The sequence below is a fragment of the Uloborus diversus genome, chromosome 9, assembly GCF_026930045.1.
Source record: "Uloborus diversus isolate 005 chromosome 9, Udiv.v.3.1, whole genome shotgun sequence".
NCBI lineage: Eukaryota > Metazoa > Arthropoda > Arachnida > Araneae > Uloboridae > Uloborus > Uloborus diversus.
The window spans coordinates 7,497,485-7,520,840 of NC_072739.1; the positions used below are offsets into that span (position 1 = coordinate 7,497,485).

Genomic DNA, 23,356 nt, shown 5'->3' on the forward strand with positions numbered 1-23,356 from the left:
AACGAATTTGGATGTTGCTATCCCCTAAAATGTTGATGGGGGGCAGGGGGGGTATGACTGCAAACATAACACACTTATATATTCAAAATTTCTCGGTTTACAACAAGTTTTCAAAGTTTAATATGCTTAAATCCACTAATAACAACATTAAATGCAAAAAACTCCGAATTAAATTGCTGACACGTGTTTCGAAGCTATTAAGAGCTCCTTTTTCATTGTAAAAGATGTGAGTTTATGAATGAAAATTCATCCGACTAAAGACGATCTTTCCATTGATAATGGGTTCCTGGTAACAAAGTTTATCATTTCAGTAAAAAATATTAGGAGGAAGGGGGTCCCCCCCCCCCCCCCGTTGATTAAAAAAATGCAAAATTGTATTTGTGTACTTTATTATTCTTTGTATATATTTCCTCTTCCGAAATAAATTTGTACCCTTTACCCAGGCCTATCATTTTGGGGGGGGGGGCAGTGTTAAGCCCCCCCCCCCCAAATGACGGCTTTGACGGCCCCAGCTCTGAAAGAATAATGTTTTTTCGTTTGAGTTTTTCTCCTTTTTTTTAATGTAAATTTTAACTAAGTGGTGGGAGTGCTTGGATGAAATTTCCAACACCATGGTGGTCGTACATTAAAGAAACAAACATATGTCGAAGGAGGTCTTTTTTCTCCTTTCTCCTTTGTACTCATAGAAGCGGAGGACAAAGGCATTGTTACGAGAGCTTAACATGAGTTCCTTGCCGCCGCCTTTCATTTTGCTTATCTCTTCCTTCCCTTTGTATTGCGGCCTAGTGTATCTTCAATTCTTGATTGGCGGTCAGTTTTTCCAAAAGCAACAATGTCAAAATCTGATCCAGTTCTCACGGAATCGGCATGTCCAGTTTTACAACCTATATGTCTCTAGTTATTCTACAAAGCAACTTGATGGGTCTCATTTTCCTAATCAGATCGTGATAGTATTGGTTTTTTACAATATCTCTTTTCTCTATGAAGCACACCGTATCTTTTTATTCTTCTGAAAGAAAATTCTCACGAACAAGTTTCAGAGAGGGAAGAGCAGATCTCTTTAAATGGTCAAAACAGAAATTTATTGCTGTCACCAGTATTATCTATTTTATTGGACACTTTAATTGGCCACTTTTTCTCTGGAGTCACATGAAATGGAAATTCGTCAACAAGGGAACGTTGTACCATTTATTTTTAAGAAAGAGAGGAGAAGGGATTCTTATTTTAGTCTAGCTCATTTAAAATAAAAATATTGTATGCAGAAGTTTGACGCACGTCGTTTATTAGTTTAGTAAGCAATTAGTCACTTTCAGATGGATCTCACTGAACCAAATACAAAGCTAAAAATAGGAATTAATTATACATTATGTATTATATGTCAAGAGAAATCCACCGAAGGACTAATCATTAACCCTACCACACATGAAAAGGTTTTAAAGAGTGTGCTAGAAAATGCTAAATATGAAAACGTCAAGTATGTTTCATCTAATATCCGTTTGCGTGGAATGACTGCAAAAATACTGGCTGACAACAAGGCATCATGGCATCGAAGTTGTTACCAAGATGTCACTCATAAGGGACATTTTGAACGCATAAAAAAGCGATATGAAAGTCAAGCTCAGCATACATCACCTGTTACAAATAGTAGCACATCGAGACTGACACGTTCACATTGCATTCCATTCAATAAAGAGAAATGCTTTTTCTGTGACAAAGGTCAGACACGTGCAAAGTCCCTCAGAAAACTGTCGGTTGATCATGCTCAAAAAAGTCTGAGTGATGCTATTGCTAAAAGTGGAAATGAAGCCCTCCAGATAAAACTTAATACAGCAATAAACCCTGAATACAAATACAATACAAATACAAATGTGACGACCAGCAACAGGCACTGGGCCCAGCTAGGCTGGTCCTAGTCAATTAATTAGTCCCCAATGAAGATCAATGGCCCTCTTAAAGCTATCCACTCCCTTGCTCATTACCACCTCTTCCGGTAAGCTATTCCAAGTGCCCACGACCCTGCTAAAGTAGTAGTTTTTCCTGATTTCCAAGTTAGCCTGAGATTTAAATAGCTTAAAACAATGACCCCTTGTCCTGCTTTCCCCGCAAAAATTTAATCCATTTACATCTTTCATTTTGATAAATTTAAATAACTGAATCATGTCCCCTCTGACTCTCCTTTGCTCCAGGCTATACATGTTAAGCCTATTAAGTCTGGTATCATAATCTAAATCTGAGAGTCCCCTTACTAATTTAGTTACCCTTCTTTGAACCCTTTCCAATACAAAAATATCTTTCTTCAGATAAGGCGACCAAAACTGAACAGCATACTCCAAATGAGGTCTTACTAAACTCCTATATAAAGGCAGAAGAACTTTCTTAGATTTGTTTGAAATAGATCTATTGATGAACCCAAGCATTTTGTTGGCTTTGTTACTAGCAATACTGCACTGTTGACTAAACTTGAAGTCCTGATTTATAAAGACACCCAGATCCATAACATTTTCTGCCTGATTTATGACTGAACCCTGTAAACGATATCTCATACGCTTATTTCCATGACCTAAGTGTAGCACTTGACATTTCCCTACATTAACTGCCATACCCCATTTATCTGCCCACTTAGTAATATGATCTAAATCCTCTTGCAGCTGTTTTACTTGTTCTTCATTTTCGACAATCCCCATAACTTTTACATCGTCAGAAAAACAATTCATGCTTCCAGAAATATTATCATTGATGTCATTCGTAAATATAATAAACAAAAGAGGCCCTAAAACTGATCCCTGAGGAACCCCACTTAAAACATCACTCCAATTAGAATGATTTCCTCTCACAACTACTCTTTGCTTCCTACCAGTAAGCCAATTTCTAACCCAAAGTAAAGTTTTTCCTCCTATTCCAATGTCAGCTAACTTGCTGAGAAGAGCAACATGCGGTACCTTGTCAAAAGCTTTTTGAAAATCAATATAAACAACATCCACACATTTTTTGTTATCTAAAGCTGAGGTAACCTTGTCGTAGAAATGCAATAAATTAGTAGTACAGGATTTACCTTTCCTGAAACCATACTGCAAACTAGTCAACAGACTATTAGTCTCTAAGAACATCATGATCTTAATTTTGATCAAAGTTTCGAAAATCTTACAAATCACCGAAGTCAAACTTACAGGTCTATAATTCCCAGCAATACCTTTAGACCCCTTCTTGAAGAGTGGCATTATGTTAGCCAATTTCCAGTCCTCTGGCACCGTCCCCGAGTTATAAGAAGCATTGAAAATATTCAAAATAACATCCACTAATTCCTCTGCACATTCAACTAAAATTTTTGGATAAATATTATCTGGTCCCGGAGCTTTAGTTGCTTTAATCTTTTTCAAATGAAATAAAACCTCCTCCCTGGAAAATACAAAATCCTCAAGCTGTATAATAGCTTGTGTCTTGTTAGTGTCAACTGTTGAGATACAGTTATCGTTAAACACACTGGAAAAAAAAGTTATTTAGAACATTTGCAATATCCCTATCGTTTTGGATTAAATTTCCATGCTCATCAACCAAAGGCCCAATTTGACTGTTTCGAGCTTTCCCAGAATTAGGAGTCTGTTTGATCACGCTATCGACATTCGATACCATTTACAATGTTTTGCGAAGAATGTGACAAATGTACTACGATGTCCTAATGCCAGTGCACCCAACACTTCTAGAGCCCCTGAGAGTGCGTCAGAGATTGAATTTACTTGTATGATTCAAGAATGTTTAAAAACAGGTACATTGAGTATGGCTGATGTACAAACCACGTATGAAAACTTTCGTGCTATGAATAACGTCCCTTATCCATCCATTACAAGGAAAGAAACAAAAGAATTGCTACAGAAATCTGTTGCAGATATTGAATTTCACCGTCCGCAGAAAAGAAATCAAGCAGAAATTGTTAGTATGAAGCATGCACGAGACAATAACATGATATCCCAGAATGATGATGAAGATTTAAACATGACCATGAGGAGTTTGTATGATGCTGCTAATTATCTCCGTAAATCTATTATGAATACTAAGAAGTGGGAGTTTTCAGGTTCATTAGATGTAAACGAAGACCATGTGCCGCGAGAAGTGTATTCGTTCTTCAGATGGCTTATTTGTGGTACTGTTGAGCACATGTCATCAGAACGCAAGCAATCACAAGTTAACAAGGCTGTTATGAGCATATCCCAAACTGCAATAGCCATGACATATAATGAGAGACAAGTGAAACGCACTGCTTCAAATATTCAATCTAGACGTATAATGCCTCAGCAAGTAGCTATAGGGTTATCAGTACATCAAGTTGTGAGAAACAAAAAGGTTATTGAGCTTTTGCATGGATACGGTCTCTCAATTGGGTATGATCGTCTTCGAAGATGTGAAACTCAAATAGCTGAGACGATATTAAATGATATAAAAGCTAACCAAGGGGTCTATGTGCCATCAGATATAGTGAAGGACAGATATATTTTTTTCGCAGTGGACAACGTAGATTTCATGGAGGATACGCCAGATGGGAAAAATACAACGCATGCAACAGCCCTTGCAATTTATCAACAAAGAGAACCAGATGACATTTCACCGGCTATAAACTTGACCATATCATCAAACAATAGAGCCCTTACTGAAATTCCAGACTGTTTGACATCATTGAAAGAATGCAGCATGCCAACAAAACCAGCCCCAAATTCTCCGTCATATACAAATTTTTCTTCAATCAAAGACAATCTTAGTGTTAAGGAAATTAAGTCATGGCTCATAGCAAAGACATTATCTACTGCAACAGAAAATATAGTTAGTGAGGCAGACAGCAGTGTAGGTCAAAATTGCTCGATCAACCAGATTCCTACCTGGTCCGCATACAATTCATACTCAAATAATGCACTACCACCTACTAGGGTACATGTTGCACCATTGATCAATGCACCATCCACTGAATGGAGCACATTGCTTACTGTTTTACTTCAGGCTCAAAATATTAATTATTCAGTAATGGGGAATGGAAGAAAGACAGTCATTACACTGGATATGGGTTTGTATATACCAGCAAAACAGCTGCAAATGAGCAGAAATGACCTTGATTGCATTGTGCTCAGACCAGGGGAACTGCACACAGTAATGGCAACGCTACGGTGTATTGGCGCTTTTGCAGAAAACAGTGGATTGGATATGGCATGGATTTACAGTGGCTTGTATGGATCGGCAACAGCAAGTTCAATTTTTCTTGGAAAACACGTAAGAAGAGGAATTGAAGCACACTTAGTAACCGTTCAGACACTCTTTTCACACTACATTGAAGAATTTTATGCACAAGAAGCAAACATGAAAGAGGACATTAAAAGAGCATTTGCACACTTAGAACACGCCTTTTGCAGTAGCATTAAAACCCAAGAGTCAATAAGGAAGGAAATTCAAAAATTTAAACAACTTCTTGAATCAAAAGATGTGTATGCAAAAATGGAACTATTTGATGAAAAACTCAAGAAAATTCCGAACGCAAAAGTGATGTTGATGTACATAGAAATGGTGTTAGATTTATGCTTATATTTAAAGTCTGTTAGAACTGGTGATTGGAAATTTCATTTATACTCCCTTGACGTACTAGTTAAATACTTTTTCGCTCACGATAAGCATCATTATGCTCCTATGATTCCACTATATTTGGCAGAAATGCAAGCTCTCCCAGAAACTAATCCAGAGTTGTTTCACGAGTTTTCAAGAGGCAATTGGGTCATGAACAGAAACGTTATACCATTCTGTGCTATTGGGGCGGATCATGCTCTAGAACACATCAACCGTACAATGAAAGTGAGTGGAGGTTTAATTGGTATAACACGAATTCCATCAGCTAGAACGAGATTTTTTTTAATTGCACCTGCTATGGCTGTTTTTGCTGCAGAATGCAAAGCAGCGGTTGGCATTGTTTCAAAACAGCGCGGTAGACACCACGAAGACACAAAACCCTTTTTAGACAGACATGAGCACAATGTAAAAATTCTCGCAGAGGTGCTACAGAAACAAGGTAATATCTTTAAAGAAACATCAGCTGATCTCACCAATTTTATGACTAAGGCTGTCATGAATGACAGCATTAAGAAAGATACTTGCGATAGAAACGTCATTGGCCAGGCAGCTTATGACAAGTTTGTGAAAACACGCATTCAAAGTAATGAAACCAATTTATGGCACAAAATGACGATGTTGAAACTAAATATGTTTAAAAGTAATGGAAAAACAACAAACGTGAAAATTCAGACTAAGGTATTGCAGCTAAAAGAAGAGCGTGCATTATTTGTGAGATTGCTATTAGTTGCAAAATCTAGACCAACTGCAGACCTCAGGGATGCTATATCCAACTTCGAGCTTTCGGTAGTGCCGCGTGCACTCTTCACACCTGAAGGTGACTTGCTTTTACCAAATAGCAAGAGTGGTCTTCTTGCCATTCTTGAATCCCTAATTCAGAATGAAGATTTCGAAGACCCAGAGATGCCCAACCATATGCGTGTTGCAATTATAGACGGAATGGCATTTCTTCAAAGCCTTGATAAGCCACAACATATTAACACATGTGAAGATTTGGCTAATCATTTCCTTAAAAAAGTAAAAGCATATTATAATTCGTACGATGAAGTGCAAGTAGTATTTGATAGATATGACATTCCTCTTTCACTGAAAAATGCAACTCGTCAAAAACACTGCAATGGAAATGAGTCAATCACTTATCATATCACAGACCAAACAATTATAAAACACATCACAATGAGAAATTTGTTATCAAGTGTGCAAAATAAAGAAAAATTAACCGCCTATTTGGCAAATAAAATTATTTTTCGGTTTTCAGAGTTGAAACTACCAATCATTGTGGCATGGCGAAAAGAAGCGGCAGCAACCCACGTTTCGGTGGAGCATCTACGAAGCTCACACGAAGAAGCAGACACAAAGTTAATTTTACACGCTGCTGATGCAACTTTACGAGGTGCCTCTAGTATACACATTCATTCGCCAGATACGGATGTTGTTGTATTGGCTCTGCGGCGATACCCCATGCTATGCTCCAGAACTTCGTGCATTGTAGGGAGCAGTAAAGGGAAGAGACATATTGCTCTCAAACCAATATACGAGGCTTTAGGGAAAGAAAAAGCAAACGCCTTACCTGGCTTTCATGCATTTACTGGATGTGACACTACTGGAGTGTTTGCTGGGAAGGGTAAACTATCTTGTTGGAAAGTCTTGCAGCAATGCGATTCAAATATTTTGCAAGCCTTTGCAAACTTAGGATTGCATTCTACACCCTCTGACGATACGTTTGCTGCATTAGAGCGGTATGTTTGTAAACTTTATATGCCAAACTGCTCTAAATCGGATGTTGGCTCTGTTCGGTTTATTTTATTTCAAAAGAAAATAGCCGAATCAGAGAAAATGCCCCCAACACAATCAGCTCTTCGCTATGCTATTATGAGAGAACACTATCAAGCTATGATTTGGCAAAATGATGTTATTGCGTGCCCAAACATTCCACAGCCAGATGCTGGTTATGGTTGGGAAAAGCACGACAACAGATTTGTTCCCCAGATGACAAACATGGAACCTGCCCCACAGGCGATTTTAGAACTGGTAAAATGCTCATGCAAAAAAAGTAAATGCTCCACACTTTTATGCAAATGCAGGCGCAGTGGATTTCCATGCACGGACATGTGCGAATGTTTAGATCTGGATGATGCAAATTACTGTTTTAACTGGAAAGGGGGAAGCAGTTCCGATGAATCTGACAGTGATACGGATTTTTAATTGCTGTTATTCATTAGTATTGCTTACTTATATATTGCTTACTTATATATTGCTTACTTTTTGTTCAAAATTCTTGATAGCTATATTTTTATGAAATGGTTAAGCATGTAAAAATTTTATTTTAATGGTTAATCTAAATGCATATTTTCTTTCAAACATTGTTAATTAAGTCCCTATGCGTTGATATCTGCAAATATAATTCCATAATATTGTTTTTGTTTAACTCTTTTGGTTGCACATGATTGTACCGGAAAGTATGTTGATTTTCTGATCTTTTACCATAAATTTATGATGTTGGCATAGTAAAAAAAAAAGAAACATCAAATATTCTCCTGAAATGGTTTTGTGTATAAAAAAACTTATTTTAATGGTTAATTTAAAATGTATCTTTTATTTCAAACGTTACCAAATGAGTGTCTATGTGTTGATCTCTGTAAATATAATTCTACATTCTTGTTTCGATTTAAATATTTTGGCAGCACATGATTGTTACGGAAAAAATGAAGTTTTTCTGTTATTTTACCTAAAATTTATAATGTTGGCATAATAAAACAAAAGTGACGGTTTCAATAAATGTTTTGTTTTGTTCAAAAATACTCTTTATATTCTGAAACCAAAAGAAACACCTGTACAAAAAATTTGGGGGGGGGACCCCCCCCCCCCCCTTTCCTCCTAATATTTTTTACTGAAATGATAAACTTTGTTACCAGGAACCCATTATCAATGGAAAGATCGTCTTTAGTCGGATGAATTTTCATTCATAAACTCACATCTTTTACAATGAAAAAGGAGCTCTTAATAGCTTCGAAACACGTGTCAGCAATTTAATTCGGAGTTTTTTGCATTTAATGTTGTTATTAGTGGATTTAAGCATATTAAACTTTGAAAACTTGTTGTAAACTGAGAAATTTTGAATATATAAGTGTGTTATGTTTGCAGTCATACCCCCCCCCCCTGCCCCCATCAGCATTTTAGGGGATAGCAACATCCAAATTCGTTTTCCTCGTGCCAATACCTTTCAGCAGAACCAACTCCCATGATTGCATCACAAAAATTGAACAGAATACCTCTTGCCCCACTGCACATTTATAACCGCCCCCCTGCCCCATTTTCGGGGTTGACAACATCCAAATTTGTTTTCCTCGTGACAATACCTTTCAGAAAAACTAACTCCCATAATTGTATCACAAAAATTAAACGAAAAATTACATGCCCCCAACGCAGTTATAACCGCCCCCCCCCCTGCCCCCCAGCACCAATTTCGGAGTTAGCAGCATCTAAATTCGGTTTCCTCGTGCCAATACGTTTCAGGAGAACTAACTCGCATAATTATATCATAAAATTTGAACGGGAAACAGCTTGCCCCCCAAATGCAGTTATAATCCCTTACCCCCTCCGCCCCCCTGCAGCATTTACGGGGGTAGCATCATCCAAATTCGGTTTCCTCGTGTCAATACCTTTCAGAAAAACTAACTCCCATAATTGTATCACAAAAATTGAACGGGAAACAGCTTGCCCCCCAAATGTAGTTATAGCTGCCCCCTGCCCCCCTGAACTATTTTCGGGGTTGGCATTATCGAAATTTGGTTTTCTCGTACCAATACCTTTCAGAAAAGCTAAGTCACACAATTGTATCACAAAAATTGAACGGGAAATCACTTGCCCCCCACGGCAGTTATAGCTGCCCCCCAGCCCCCCTGCACCATTTTGGGGGGTGGCAACATCTGAATTCGTTTTCCTCATGCAAATACCTTTCAGAAAAACTAACTGCTATAATTGTATCACAATCGCACGGGAAACCATTTGCTCCCGGACTATAAATGAAATTGCAGTGAGCTGAGTCATTTTTTATGTTTCAGAAATACCGCATCTGTGCTAAAGATGCTGCAATTTTGTATTTTGTGTTGATTGACTTGAAACATATAGACTCAATGTATGTCTTTTCTTTGGATGCTTACTTTGAATTGTTTATGGATTCGATAAAGAAATCTCCTCGTGATCAAGATTTGGAACAACGAATTCAAAAATTAAAAGACTTTCATTCTTATGCTGTTTTCAAGTATGGTTTAAAATTTTAATGATTTATTATGGAGTTTAGTTTGATATAGTAAATCTTAATATACTATCTTATACTCTAAACCAATAGTGACTAAACTTTTTTTACCTGAGGGCCGCACCTTATACTAAGACAAATCTTGTGGTACAGAATACATGTAAAATTAAAATAAAATTAAATCTTTTGTTTAATATAAATGACACAGAAGACATGAAAAAGGGTTGAAAATTACTAACCAGGAACTGATATTATCGTTACTACGTGCTTGTTTTATTGATTCGAAATTTCCATCTGTTTGTTAGTTTGTTAGAAACAAATTTCTAACTACTTGGTTTGAAATTTGCAACAGTAATTCGTAATACCCAATAAAAACTAACTGTTCTTTTCGAGTGTTTTGTTTTTGATTTGTAACATTGAACATAACAAAAGGCCACATGGATTGGCTCTCCATTCATATCTGGAATGTGGGTCATAGCTTGGACACCACAGCTCTAATCCATTCATATGTGCAAGGAATATGTGCAGAGAAGATCTTGAGACTGTGAAATCCATTCATAAACTTTAAAAGACTATCTTCCTGTAGTTAAAAAAAAAATAATAATAATAATAAATTTAAAAAAAAAAAAAAACTATTATCTTCCATAAGATTTAAATTAAAATAACCAAGCATAAAAAGACAAATATATTTATTGTTTACATGCCTATATAATAAATTACATATAATGTATTAAATATACATTTTACCAGTTGAAGTGAAAAATCAAAACATTTTGTAACTTTTGGTTGTTTGGATACGTAATAGCAATGAAATCACTTTCTGAAGTTTTGCATATTTTGAGAATTAGTCACTTTTTTCTGAATTTTTGTACTAGTTAAATGTTATTTTTGTTCTTTCATCATTTTGCAGTATGTAAAATACGTATACTTTTTTTTTTTTTGTACATGAGAAAACTATATGTCCACTACAAAATTGACCTATGGCTTTGTGATTTTAACCATTTCCCTGATCTTGCATAAGCATTGTCTAGTCTAACTTTTCTTTTGGTTTGTATACTGAGTCCAAATCAACAATTTTATGCAAATGTTTTAAATTGAATTGCTTATAACTGGTGTACTTTTCAAGAAAACGAAATAAAAATAAATAGAACTGTTTGAAAATTACTTTCATTCGGCAGAAAGAAGCAAATACCTTCATATTTTCTAATAGAATGACACATTTTGTATCTTCCTTAAATTAAAACAGCTTACTTGTGAAGAAATTTTAAAATGTATTCAATCACAGGGAATAATAAGAAATGATGTGGAAAATTGTCAGTCATTGTCATTTCCTCACTCTTTGACTTTCTTTGAGCTTTTTTTTTATTTTAAAAGAATATATATAAGAATACCTTTTGGACCTTTTCTTCAACCCACTCTTGGTATCAAACGAATTGTCCCGCCAGATTTCTCAATCTCAAGTGGGAACAAAAAACTCAGAAAGATCATTCGCTATTATATATATGAGGATTTTAAATAATTAGTTTTTAGTTTATGATTTTTTGTGGGTGAATAGGATCGCACACTTGGTCTAGCTGGGGACTAGACCCTGAGATTAACTGCAACAACAACACATTGATTTTTGTTCCAATGCTTTTAAATTAAGTCAAAAATAATTCTGTTTAATCATAGGCCAGATATTACTGACACTGTTTCTTTCCATTTCCTTTATTTTTAGATTCGCATGCAGGACCGTTCGTGAAAAACATGTCCTGATTCTTGCTTTCTACATGAGTGTTAAAATTTTACAAGGAAAAGGCAAGCTCTCTAAGGAAGAGTTTGAGCTTTTCATTAATGTTGGCCATGTATGTATGATCACTTCTTTTTATTAATTACACTGTGTGGCAAAAATTAAATAAACTCCTCAATGTTTCTGACATCATTCTTGCTGATATTTATGTAAAAATAACTCCCTGAATCCTAATATGACCACTGATTTCCATTTTTCCCATCACCCTCCCTCCCCCCTTTTTTGAGATAGCACCCCCTAATTTTTTTCAGTTTTTGACAGCTTCATAGCCGTTATTTTTGTTTGAAGAGGAAGGGAGCATTATATTAATATTTAACACTCTTCTGAGGTGTAGAGATGCTAAAAGTTTAAAAGCATGAACATTTATTGGAGCTCTCATACTAAAATAATCAGTGTCAGATCTAGAGGTAGTAAGCCAGGGCCATGTAAAATGGTATGGTGAAATAGTAGAATTAATTATTAGTAGAAAAACTATAACTAAACATAACAACTTTGAGAAATTATGTAAAAATGACAATATTATGGGAAACTTTCTTGTTTTAGAATAAACCCAAGCTATCACAAAATTTTGAATTTTTCTTTCGATTGGAAATCAATTTTTTTTTTTAAGTTCAGGTAAATTTAAACATTAAATGGTTTCAAAAAGGACTTGCAAAATTTGCATAGATGCACAACAAAAAAAAGCATCTCCCTGCTATTATATTTTTTATTCTAAGACTTCTGTTATTGGGTTTTGATTTATTGTGTGTCATTGATTTAACTTGATTGCTTATTGTTGTACAGTAAAGAATTATAACTGTTTTTCGGAACTTTCCTTATTATTTTCACTTTTATATTTTATCTCTCACTAGGAAAGACATACTTCATTAGAAATACCAAATCCTTGCTCCCAGTGGCTGCCAGCAGTATGCTGGCAAAATATCGTCCAACTTGAACAAATGCCCAAGTTCTTGGGCATCACAGGATCTTTTGAAGACATGGGGAAGGCTTGGCATGAGTGGTATACCACAATTGAACCAGAAAAGTCATTTCTCCCAGGTATACAACGGAAAATGGGGTAAAGTGGGGTAAAATCCACTATTATCCAGTGTAGTACTTATTATCAGGCATGTTTTGATTTTAAATGTTTAATGCAATTTGTCTCGTGCATGTGGGAAAAAGTGAAATAGTTCATTTTATTTACTTATTCATTTATTTATTAAGTCGTTCATCAATCTATTTGTTATATTTCTTCATTGATTGACTTATTCATATATTTAATCAATTACTTTCTTCTATATCTAATATACAGAAGAAAGTATTGGAGTCGTGCAAATTTTCGAATTTTTAATTTTGACCGATTTGAACGTTTTGAGGTGTGCTGAGACCATTTCGACCATTTTTGGAAAATGTCTGTCTGTCTGTGTGTATGTGTGTCACGTCTGTGTGTGACCAGTTTTTTGTGGCCGCTCTACAGCAAAAACTACCGCATGAAATCGAACTAAATTTGGTACACGTATGTGCTCCTATGTGAACTTGTGCCCATTGGTTGTTGGCACGAATTCCTCCAAGGGGGGTGGAGTAATGGGACGTTTTTTGAGTTTTGCGTGACTGCTATTCCCCAAGAAGTAACTGGCGGAATCAAAGAAAATTTGGTCCATATGTTGCCCCTAACAGGTACAGGTCCTTATTCAATTTTGGTGTCAAGAGCTCAAACGGGGGTTGAGCTATAGAATATTTTTTGTCTTCAATTGTGACTTCTGTATCTCAAGAAATAATGAACGTAATCAAACAAAAATTTATCCGCAAGTAGCCCTTAGTGGGTATAAGAGCTGATTTTATTTTGGTGTCAACAGCTAACTAGTATGTTGTGGCCATCCCGAAACTTTCTTCTATATTTTTCTTTTTTTTTTCTAATCCCTCCCCATGCTTGACGAGGAAGCAATATTCCCAACAAAAACAAAATTACACATGCAAAAACTTGACTACCATCCCAATGTCTGAATTATTGCAAAAGCAAAGCAAAGAGCGAAAATTGAAAGTTATTTTAAAAGCCTTGCTTGAATTAATTACAAATATTTTATTTGTTAACAAACATAAGATGGCAACAGTTAAAAATTTTAAATCATTGAGATAATATTTCCGATCATTTCCATACAATTAAAATCACGAGAAATACGCAGACGACAATCTATTACGATTTATCTTTCTTATTGTTGCATTAATAAAAATATTTTTATTCGCAAAAAAAAAAAAAAAAAAAAATCAACACCTCTTGGAGCGATTGGAGTCAAAATTGAACCAAAGCCTGCTCACATATGGATTCACATATATTCCAAATTTCAACCAGAACGTAGCATTACTTCTTGAGATAGGGCACTCACAATGGAAAAAAAGAACGGGTGATTGCGCTACCCCCTTTTTAGCTGTTGACACAAAAATAAAATCAGCTCTTATACCCACTAAGGACTACTTGCCGATAAATTTTTCCATCATTCCGTTCATTATTTCTTGAGATACAGCAGTCACAATTGACGACAAAAAACGTTCTATAGCTCAACCCCCGTTTGAGTTATTGACACCAAAATTAAATCAGCACCTGTTCCTGTTAATACCAACATATGGACCAAATTTTGTTTGATTCCGCCAGTTACTTCCTGAGGAATAGCAAGCACGCGTAACTCAAAAAACGTCCCATTGCTCCACCCCCCTTGGAGGAATTCGCGCCAAAAACTAATGGGCACAAGTTCACATAGGGGCACATATGTGTACCAAATTTCGTTCGATTTCATGCGGTAGTTTTTGTTGTAGAGCGGCCACAAAAAACTGGTCACACACAGACGTGACACACATACACACACACACAGACAGACAGACATTTTCCAAAAATGGTCGAAATGGACTCAGCACACCTCAAAACGTTCGAATCCGTCAAAATTCGAAATTCGAAAATTTGCACGAATCCAATACTTTCTTCTATATATTAGATATAGAAGAAAGTAAAAAGGGGGTAGCGCAATCGCCCGTTCTTTTTTTCCATTGTGAGTGCCCTATCTCTAGAAGTAATACTACGTTCTGGTTGAAATTTGGAATATATGTGAATCCATATTTAAACAGGCTTTGGTTCAATTTTGACGCCAATCACTCCAAGAGGTGTTGATTTTTTTTTTTTTTTTGAATAAAAATAGCTTTATTATTGCAACAATAAGAAAGATAAATCGTAATAGATTGTCGTCTGCGTATTTCTCGTGATTTTAATTGCATGGAAATGATCGGAAATGTTATCTCAATGATTTAAAATGTTTAACTGTTGCCATCTTGTGTTTGTTAAAAAATAAACTTTTGTAATTATTTTAAGCAAGGCTTTTAAAATAATTTTCAATTTTCATCCTTTGCATTGCTTTTGAGATAAATCGAGAATTGGGGATGGTCGTCAAGTTTTGGCATGTATAACTTTGTTTTTATTGGGAATATTGCTTCCTTGTTAAGCATGGGGAGGGATTAGAATTATAAGAAAGATATAGAAGAAAGTTTCGTGATGGCCACAACATACTAGTTTTCATATTCATTCCTATGTTGTTCACTCATTTATTTTTTCTCGTGTAATAATTTTATTAATTTGTCATTTTGATTCTATAGGAAATTGGCAAAGCATTTGTACTGAATTTCGAAAACTGATCATTATTCGCTGTCTTCGTATGGATCGAATCACCAGCTGCATTCATACCTTCATTAAAAATATTATGGGAGAAAGGTAAGGTCATACTTCATCAGCGATATTTGATACTGTATCTACTGTTGACCTGAACTGTCAATTAAGAGACAACCAAGAGTGAAGTATGATTTTGTTATTCACTGTTAACTGAACCTGGCTTTTGAGTAATAATTTGATTGGGGAATTATCCTACTGGTTGTTGATTTATGATTTTTTTTAATTTATCTGAACAAAAACAGCTAGAGCTCACAAACTTCAACTCTTTACAGGAGATTCAAATTTAACAAGAGGATATAACATTTTTTCAAAGGATTATTTTGTCTTGGATTGTCTTTGAGTGAAGAATTATTTCTTGCATTAAGATTATTATTTTTGTATACAATGGTGAGATTCAGCTGGCATGCGACTACTAGCTCCTTTAGTTTTTTATTTTTTTTATTTTGTGTACTAATAGTTTAAAAAATGCTCATTTTTTGGAGAATTAAAATCACTCATAATTGGAAACAAAAATTTTATATGCAACAAATGTTTGTTTCTATTTTGCTTCAAGTTTTGTTTTGTAAAAAGAAAAAAAAATTATGATATATTATTAATACGGAAGATCTTCAATGCACACTTTTGACATTTTTCATTGTAACTTCAAAAGTTTCTGCTTTTCTATGGTTAGAAACTTTACTATTATGTTTGCTTTTGATAACTTTGCTGTAATTTTTCATTTAATTTAAATAGTATAATGTTTTTATTGCAATAAATGACATACTAGTATTATGTTTGACAACAATTAAATCATAATGCTGTAATATACATACACATGCTTAAAGCTAGCCAATCCCTCTTTGTCGCAGCAAGTTTAGTTCAGTATGTATTGTTTTGAGGAACCTGATTCAAGTTTTCAATAAGAATTGTCATTTTAAACCACAGGTTTAACCTGCCAAGTTAGGAATTATTGTATTCACAGTTAAAAGTTTGGCCCTTGAGGGATGTTGAATATGGTTGGTAAGGGGCATAAGTCTTTTTTTCCCTTCTTGGAGCACTCATTTGCAAATACAAATACAAAAGTGACAACCAGCAACAGGCTCTGGGCCCAGCTAGATTGGTCCTAGTCAATTTACAATCCCCAGTGGAGATCAATGGCCCTCTTAAAACTGTCTACTCCTTTGCTCATTACCACCTCTTCCGGTAAGCTGTTCCGAGGTTCCACTACCCTGCTAAAATAATAATTTTTCCTGATATCCATGTTAGCCTGAGATTTAAATAGCTTAAAACAATGACCCCTTGTCCTGCTTTCAGTGCTAAACTTTAGCCCCGTAACATCTTTCGTTTTAATAAATTTAAACAGCTGAATCATGTCCCCTCGGTCTCTTCTTTGCTCAAGACTGTACATTTTTAGCCTTCTAAGCCTGGAATCATAATCTAAGTGGGAAAGTCCACTTAATAGCCTTGTAGCCCGCCTTTGAACCCTTTCCAATACATTAATGTCTTTAATTACATTAATATCTAAAATCTATCTATTAATGTATTATTACTTAATACATTAATATCTTTAATTCTTTGTGTTTGAATAATTTCTTTTTCTCTTACAGATTTCTAGCATATCCTCATTCCAGTTTTTCGGACATTGTCAAAGATTCTGTGGCTCAAAGACCTCTTGTTGTAATTGCTGTTTCTGGTGATATAGTAAGTATTAAAAATGCCCCTCCCTCCTCTTTTTTTTTTCTTTTTGATAAAAAGGTATTTTACTGAGTTTATAGAAAAGACATTCTTATTCAGCCACAATGTATGCAGAAAAATACTGATTAACTCGGCGTTCTTTTAAAGAATACGTAATCCTTTTAAACATCACTTGCACTCTTTTTCGACTGTATGTTTTTGCATTATATATATTTTTAAATACCTTTATACTTTTTTTTATTGTGAGAGTGTAGGAGGCAATGTTCTTTTTACCTTGCTCTTCAAAGTGATTTCTATGTGCCACAAAGAACTATTTGTAGAAATGAATGAATACCATTGTGCAAGAAAAGTAACAGTTAGAGAATGCAACATTCCTAATGCACAAATTAGCAGTTGAATGCAGACATGTGTTTCAGAGCTTCAAGAAACTTCTTTCTCAATCCAAAAAGAGTGTGAGCTTTGGATCTAAACCAGATCCAAATGCAAGTTATTTCCAATCGCTCACACTTTTTTGTATTGAAAAATTGTTTTCTTGAAACCCAGAAAAACGTGTTTGCAATCAACTGCTAATTTGTGCATTTTCAACGTTGTTAATTTCATAACTGTTAATTGTTGGTGGGTTCATTTTACTTTTCTGTTTATTTGAAAGCTATTTGGGACATTAGGATTTTGTGCATTTATTTTTGATCATCATCATATGTAGCTTCTGTGTTTTTTTTTTTTTTTAACCTTCTGTAATCTAAGGATACATTGCTAGCTTTTCAGTCCTCATTGTATTTTTTAAAATGTAAGTCTCCTGTTTAAATTAGTTGAAAATAAATTTATGCATTTCATTTACTCAGTTTTTTAACTTTTATATTTAAACTAGCGGTGCCCAACCTAGAGCCTGTGGGCCACATTTGGCTTCTGAAGCTGACTCCTCTGACCCCTTGTTTTGTTTAGTCTTACAAATCAAAATGCACGATTAGTGACTATGTCAATTTTTCAGAAATTGTTTTTCGAAAAACAGATACAATTAATAAAATAAGCATGAAGTTATGATAATAACAACTCTTGGTTTGTAAGCTTCTTTCCTTTTACATATTTTTCTATGTTGTTTAGAAAATCTTTTAATATTTTGAAATTTTATATCTGTTCTGTCCCAGGAGAATTATTATAATATGAAGTGCAGCCCTCGGATAAAAAAGGTTGGGTACCAAAAATTTAACCTGTGAAAATTTTAAACTGATGAAAGAGATAAAGAGTGAAAATAGAATTTTTTTAAGTAACTAAGTACAATCTTTGCAGGTGTTTTGTGTTGTAGAAAGTGAATTTACTGGTTTGAGATTCCATCTAGTATGTATTTGGGAAGATTGTGTTCAAATTGTATATTATAAAGATAACAGTTTTGGCCAACTGTGCATTGAACATTGAAACCTTTAAGACCCGTTAAAAAAAAAGAGTTTTTTACTCCCGGTAAATCAAAAATGATTATAAAATGCCACTGGAGGTATTATAAGTCCTTTAAGAGTCCTAGGATCATGTTTAAAGATGTCAATGTAAGTCTTCAAAAATAATTTAAACGTGGTTCAGATGCTGACCGAAATTGGATGTCATGGGTAATTTTTTAATGTTGGACTAAGTCGGACATGGGACTGCAAAGGGTTAAAATTATATTTGAATATCAAAAAGAAAAATGCAAGAGTTCTGATTCAAAGATTAAAAGAAAAGACATTAAAATGGAAAATGTTTTATGCCATCAATAGTTTGAAAAAATGATGAAACTTTAGTGTGGTAAAGTCTATAATAAGCAATAAGGAGTAGACTTTTTAAGTGAACATATTTTTTGAGGATATTCCATAGTAAGAGGGAGAAGAAGTTTTGCAAGGTTTAAGTCGATAAGGAACTGATACCTAAGCTTGAACAAAATTTGTTTGAGGGTTGTTGAATACCAAAGAATGGCAGAGAAACATGACGTTGCGACTGTGGATGAACACTGATAATGTTGGTTAAATTAAGGAACAATCAAGCATGCCTGTTGGCCAAAGCAATTGCTTCATCATAATAGTTGACTTGCTGCTCATTTAAGAGAAATTATTCATGTACTTAAACTAGTTAAGAGTAATGATGTTAGAAGATAGTGTAAGGCGTTATAGCTAAGGACAGAGATTCTCAGAAATTGCAAAATCTTTTCAGGAGTTGAGAAAAAGTTTAGTCGCTGGAGTTCTTTCTCGGAGTTTATAGGGAAATTTTATGTAACATGCCTTCTGAAAGATCTAGTCACCAAGGTAGTTTTTTTAGTCACTTGGACGACTGATATCCAAGAATTGTCGGACCCTGGTCATAGGGTATTAAAACCTATTTTTGATGTTGAGATGAAATATAGGTAGTGGTAATGCTGCCAAACAATGAAATAATGGTAATAAAAACTTTTCAAAAGCATAGGGTCTGTTTGGGAAATTATAAAAGAAAGAAACATTTGGGGCTTTATGCCATTTGAAATTCAATATTTTCATGCTTATAGTTAAAAAAGTAAGAGATTATATTTAAATAGCATTAAATTATTTCTGTAATGAAAAATATTTTCCCAAATCTTTTGTTTTCGCCTTTACTGTTATTATTTATTAAAAAATTTTTTTTTTTGTTAAAACAATGTTGTGTGTGTCTGTGCAAACATCTGTTGGAATCCACACACAACGATATGGTAACATATTTTTTGCTTATATTTTTCTGTTTTTAACTATATTAGGATCCTGCAGTGGTTATATCTGAACTTGCTAAAGAATTTCAAATGCAAAATAAATATCAGTCCATGGCTCTAAGCCGAGGAGATGAATACAAAGCCGCTCAACTAATTATTGATTCTGCAAAGATGGTAAACTTCTTTATAACTTTACTGATATTGTTCCAAGAGAATATAACCATCGAATTAATGTAGATTTTAAAATAAAATGTTTAATATTTTATATACATCTTTTCGCTGCTCATGGATGCATGGACTTGACTTCTCAATGTTTCCCCCCCCCCCCTGCATGCTTATGCAACATTCACACTGCGTCTGCACATCCGTCACCGACGTATGTTTTTCTCCCTAAAACCAGTTTTCGGCAGGCGTTGCCATGACAGCAAGCTGTATTGTACGGGACCCTTCGATGGGACGAGAAGCCAGATCTCTGACTGCTTTGACGTCCATAGAGTTGAGCGTCGCATTTCATTGGTCTCCACGAGATGAGCACGCTCTCTCTATTGGGTGAGAGACTGACATGTGCCGTTTTCGCGTTTGCAAAGTATGAATGCTTCTCCCTTTTTGGAAAATGTTACTCTGTCCGCTTTACGTAGCGAACGTGATGTGCGGATGCTGTTTGAATTACGCTTTAGCAAGCTGTAGAGCCATATTCAGAGAGCTAACTCAGGTGATTGTCTTGTTTTATCAATGGCAATTTAACCTGTTTGGATATTCAAATTATAGTTTGGGGAGAATTTAGAGGAGCATGTTGTTTGAAAAAGATTTTGAATATTTTCTATTGATATTTTTTGACTTTTACAAGACTAAACAGAGAGTTTGGCGATTTTAAAACAATTTCTGTTGTATGGAAAAATTTTATTTGCTACAATGTTTTCATGCTACCAGAAGATATATAGCCCAGCACACAAGGCCACATATATATCGTTATTTCAGCACTCTCTAAAACCATAATTTTTTGATATAAATGTTTTTAAACATACCAGAATTATGAAAAAAAAAACTCTTTTATTGTTCTTATTAAAATGCTTGCTTGATGCATTTTCATCATTTTTAAAAACATATCAACCTCTTTTTACAATCTCTTCTGTGTAAGGAACAAATAATAAAGATTTTTAATAATGTGCTCAATTTCACGGGCTACCAAAAAAACCTTTTTTTTTTTTTGTTATTTAATTATTGCTTCTTTAAGAAGTGAAGTTCTTCAAGATTGGCATTGTCTAGCTCTGAATATCTCACTTATAACTCTTCCTCTCTAGTGTGAATCTAGGGGAAAGTCAGGGGGTCATGACTCCCCCCAGTGGCGTAGCTAGACCCGACTTTCGGGGGGGGGGGGGTTACTTCTTATATATATATATATATATATATATATATATATATATATATATATATATATATTAGGGTGCATCATTTGCCCGACTAGTCTAAAATTGTTTTGTCCCTAATTTAAAAATGTTCTCATACCACTAGATAGTATTCCTGTGAATTTTTATGAAAATCAAAATTAATTTAGGTATCCCACCCCACCTCAAGCAAGAAGTTTCTTTTTAAGCTAAATGAACAATTATAACAATCAAAGTGACTCAAAGTGTAATACTGGTAAATATTTTTTAAATTATTTAATTTACATTGCACCCTGTGTTAACTTTAACTGTTACCATTTTTTTAGTGACTTTCCATAACATCTTTTGTAACTGTAACTGTTCAGGTTCACTACTTGTTCTCAACTTTCTACCATTTTCTTCTGTCTTACAACTACTAATACTAGTTCTTTCAGTTTTCTTCTTGTTATTCTATGCATATGTGTTGTAAATTACTTAAATCTGTTAATACAGTAAAACCCCTCTTAACGGACACCCCTCAAAGGCGGTCAACCTTCTTATGTGGACAAGTTTCAATTCCCCGGTTCCAAAGCAAATAACATTAGTAAACCCCTGTCCTGCGGACACCCCTCTACTTGCGGACAAAAAAAAATTTGTCCCGTTAGTGTCCGCATTAGAGAGGTTTTACTGTATATTCTATTTTAACTCATAAGGTGCATGAATTTTTGAAAGTAACATATTTTGAAAACTTTTAATAAACTTGAGTGAATCAGCTGCTGTTGAATCAGTGACATTTTCTCCACTAACAAAGCCTTGTTCGTTTATACAAAAGATAAAAGTCGAAAAAAGACAATCTTCAATGGTTATTTGGACTTGGAAGTGGAATAACTCAAGAGGACTCGGAATTTAAGGGTTCATGTTTAACCATTAGCTTGCAAGTGCTTCGCTGCTTGATGTATCATATTGAGAAAGGTGCCAATCAGAATTTTACCAAATGGGAGTCTTCAAAACTTGTCTTGTCAAAAATATCTTATTTCTATGCAAAATCAAACATTCCAATGATTACTGAATGTAAATCCTGTGAGAAAATACTAAAACTTCATGAAGACAACACAAAATTAAATGCAATTTCTCTTCAAAGAAGAAATACAACAAATTTCATTACTAAAGTAAAGAAAATGGAAGAAGAATTAGCTAAAACATTTTCATTATGTCCTAAAAATGTAGAATGCCTTATAAAAAATCCAGAAAATTTAGCTTTTCTTCAATCTATGAAACGTGATCGTCTAGCAACCTTTGGATCACATGATAAAATATTACAGCAAAAAATTAAGAGTCGGAAATGCGTGAAATATCAAAAGCAGCATTTTACGCAAAAATAGCAAAGGAAACAAGAAACTTCAATACAAGTTGTAATTCAGCTATTATTGATGAAATTGAAAGAGATGAAAATAGTGATGTAAGTGATACAAGTGATGAAACAGATCGGAGAAATCAGATTTATAATGCTCATACCAGAAATGATTTTGCAACTTTGCACTGGGATTCTAAACTCTTACCAACTTTAACAAATCAAAATATTGCAGAAGAAAGTTTTGCAGTTATAGTGGGTAATTCATATGAAGTTAAGCTTCTTAGTGTACCAGCATATCCACATGGAACAGACAAAAAAAGGAGATATGTATCATTGCTAATTTAACAACTAATTGGCTAAATTAATGGAACTGTTCTAACTCAATAATTAATATGACGTTTGACACAACTGCTTCTAATACAGGACGTATAACTGCAGCATGTGTTAGCTATTCAAGAGCGTTTGGGTAAAACTCTCCTGTGGTCAGCTTACCGTCACCACATTGGAGAAATTATATTGTCCCATGTGTTTGACAATTTAAAAATTGAAGCATCGAAGTCACCAGACATATCTGTGTTTAAAAGATTTCGCAAACATTATACATTACTGCAGTTTGTGGAAGAAAGATATACCGCTGATATACCTATAAATTTTTCCAAATTTGATGACAGTTCATTCAGTGAGTCCTCAAAAAGATTAATTGACGAGTGCAAAAACAATGTTATCAAATTAGCTAAATCAAATGTTGTGTTTTGCAGAGGTGATTACTTAGAATTTGTTCAACTTTGTCTTTTCTTCTTAGTAAACGATCCAAATGAGATAACTGCAGCAAACTTTAAACGCCCAGGAGCTTTACGCAAAACACGATGGATGGTAAAATTAATTTATGCGATCAAAATTTGCTTATTTCAACATCAAATCCAAGAACTACCAACTGGGACAATA

General features: G+C 34.6%; 1 protein-coding gene across 1 annotated transcript in view; it reads left to right on the plus strand.

Annotated features, from left to right (window-relative positions):
* The window catches only part of LOC129229736 (dynein axonemal heavy chain 2-like), a 146,147-nt gene that overhangs the window by 99,515 nt on the left and 23,276 nt on the right, over positions 1 to 23,356 (plus strand). Inside the window, exons 32-37 of the mRNA XM_054864103.1 lie at positions 9,666 to 9,865; positions 11,577 to 11,703; positions 12,500 to 12,686; positions 15,267 to 15,381; positions 16,926 to 17,019; positions 19,742 to 19,867. Coding sequence (XP_054720078.1) covers positions 9,666 to 9,865; positions 11,577 to 11,703; positions 12,500 to 12,686; positions 15,267 to 15,381; positions 16,926 to 17,019; positions 19,742 to 19,867 — 849 coding nt within the window. The remainder of the gene's footprint in view (positions 1 to 9,665; positions 9,866 to 11,576; positions 11,704 to 12,499; positions 12,687 to 15,266; positions 15,382 to 16,925; positions 17,020 to 19,741; positions 19,868 to 23,356) is intronic.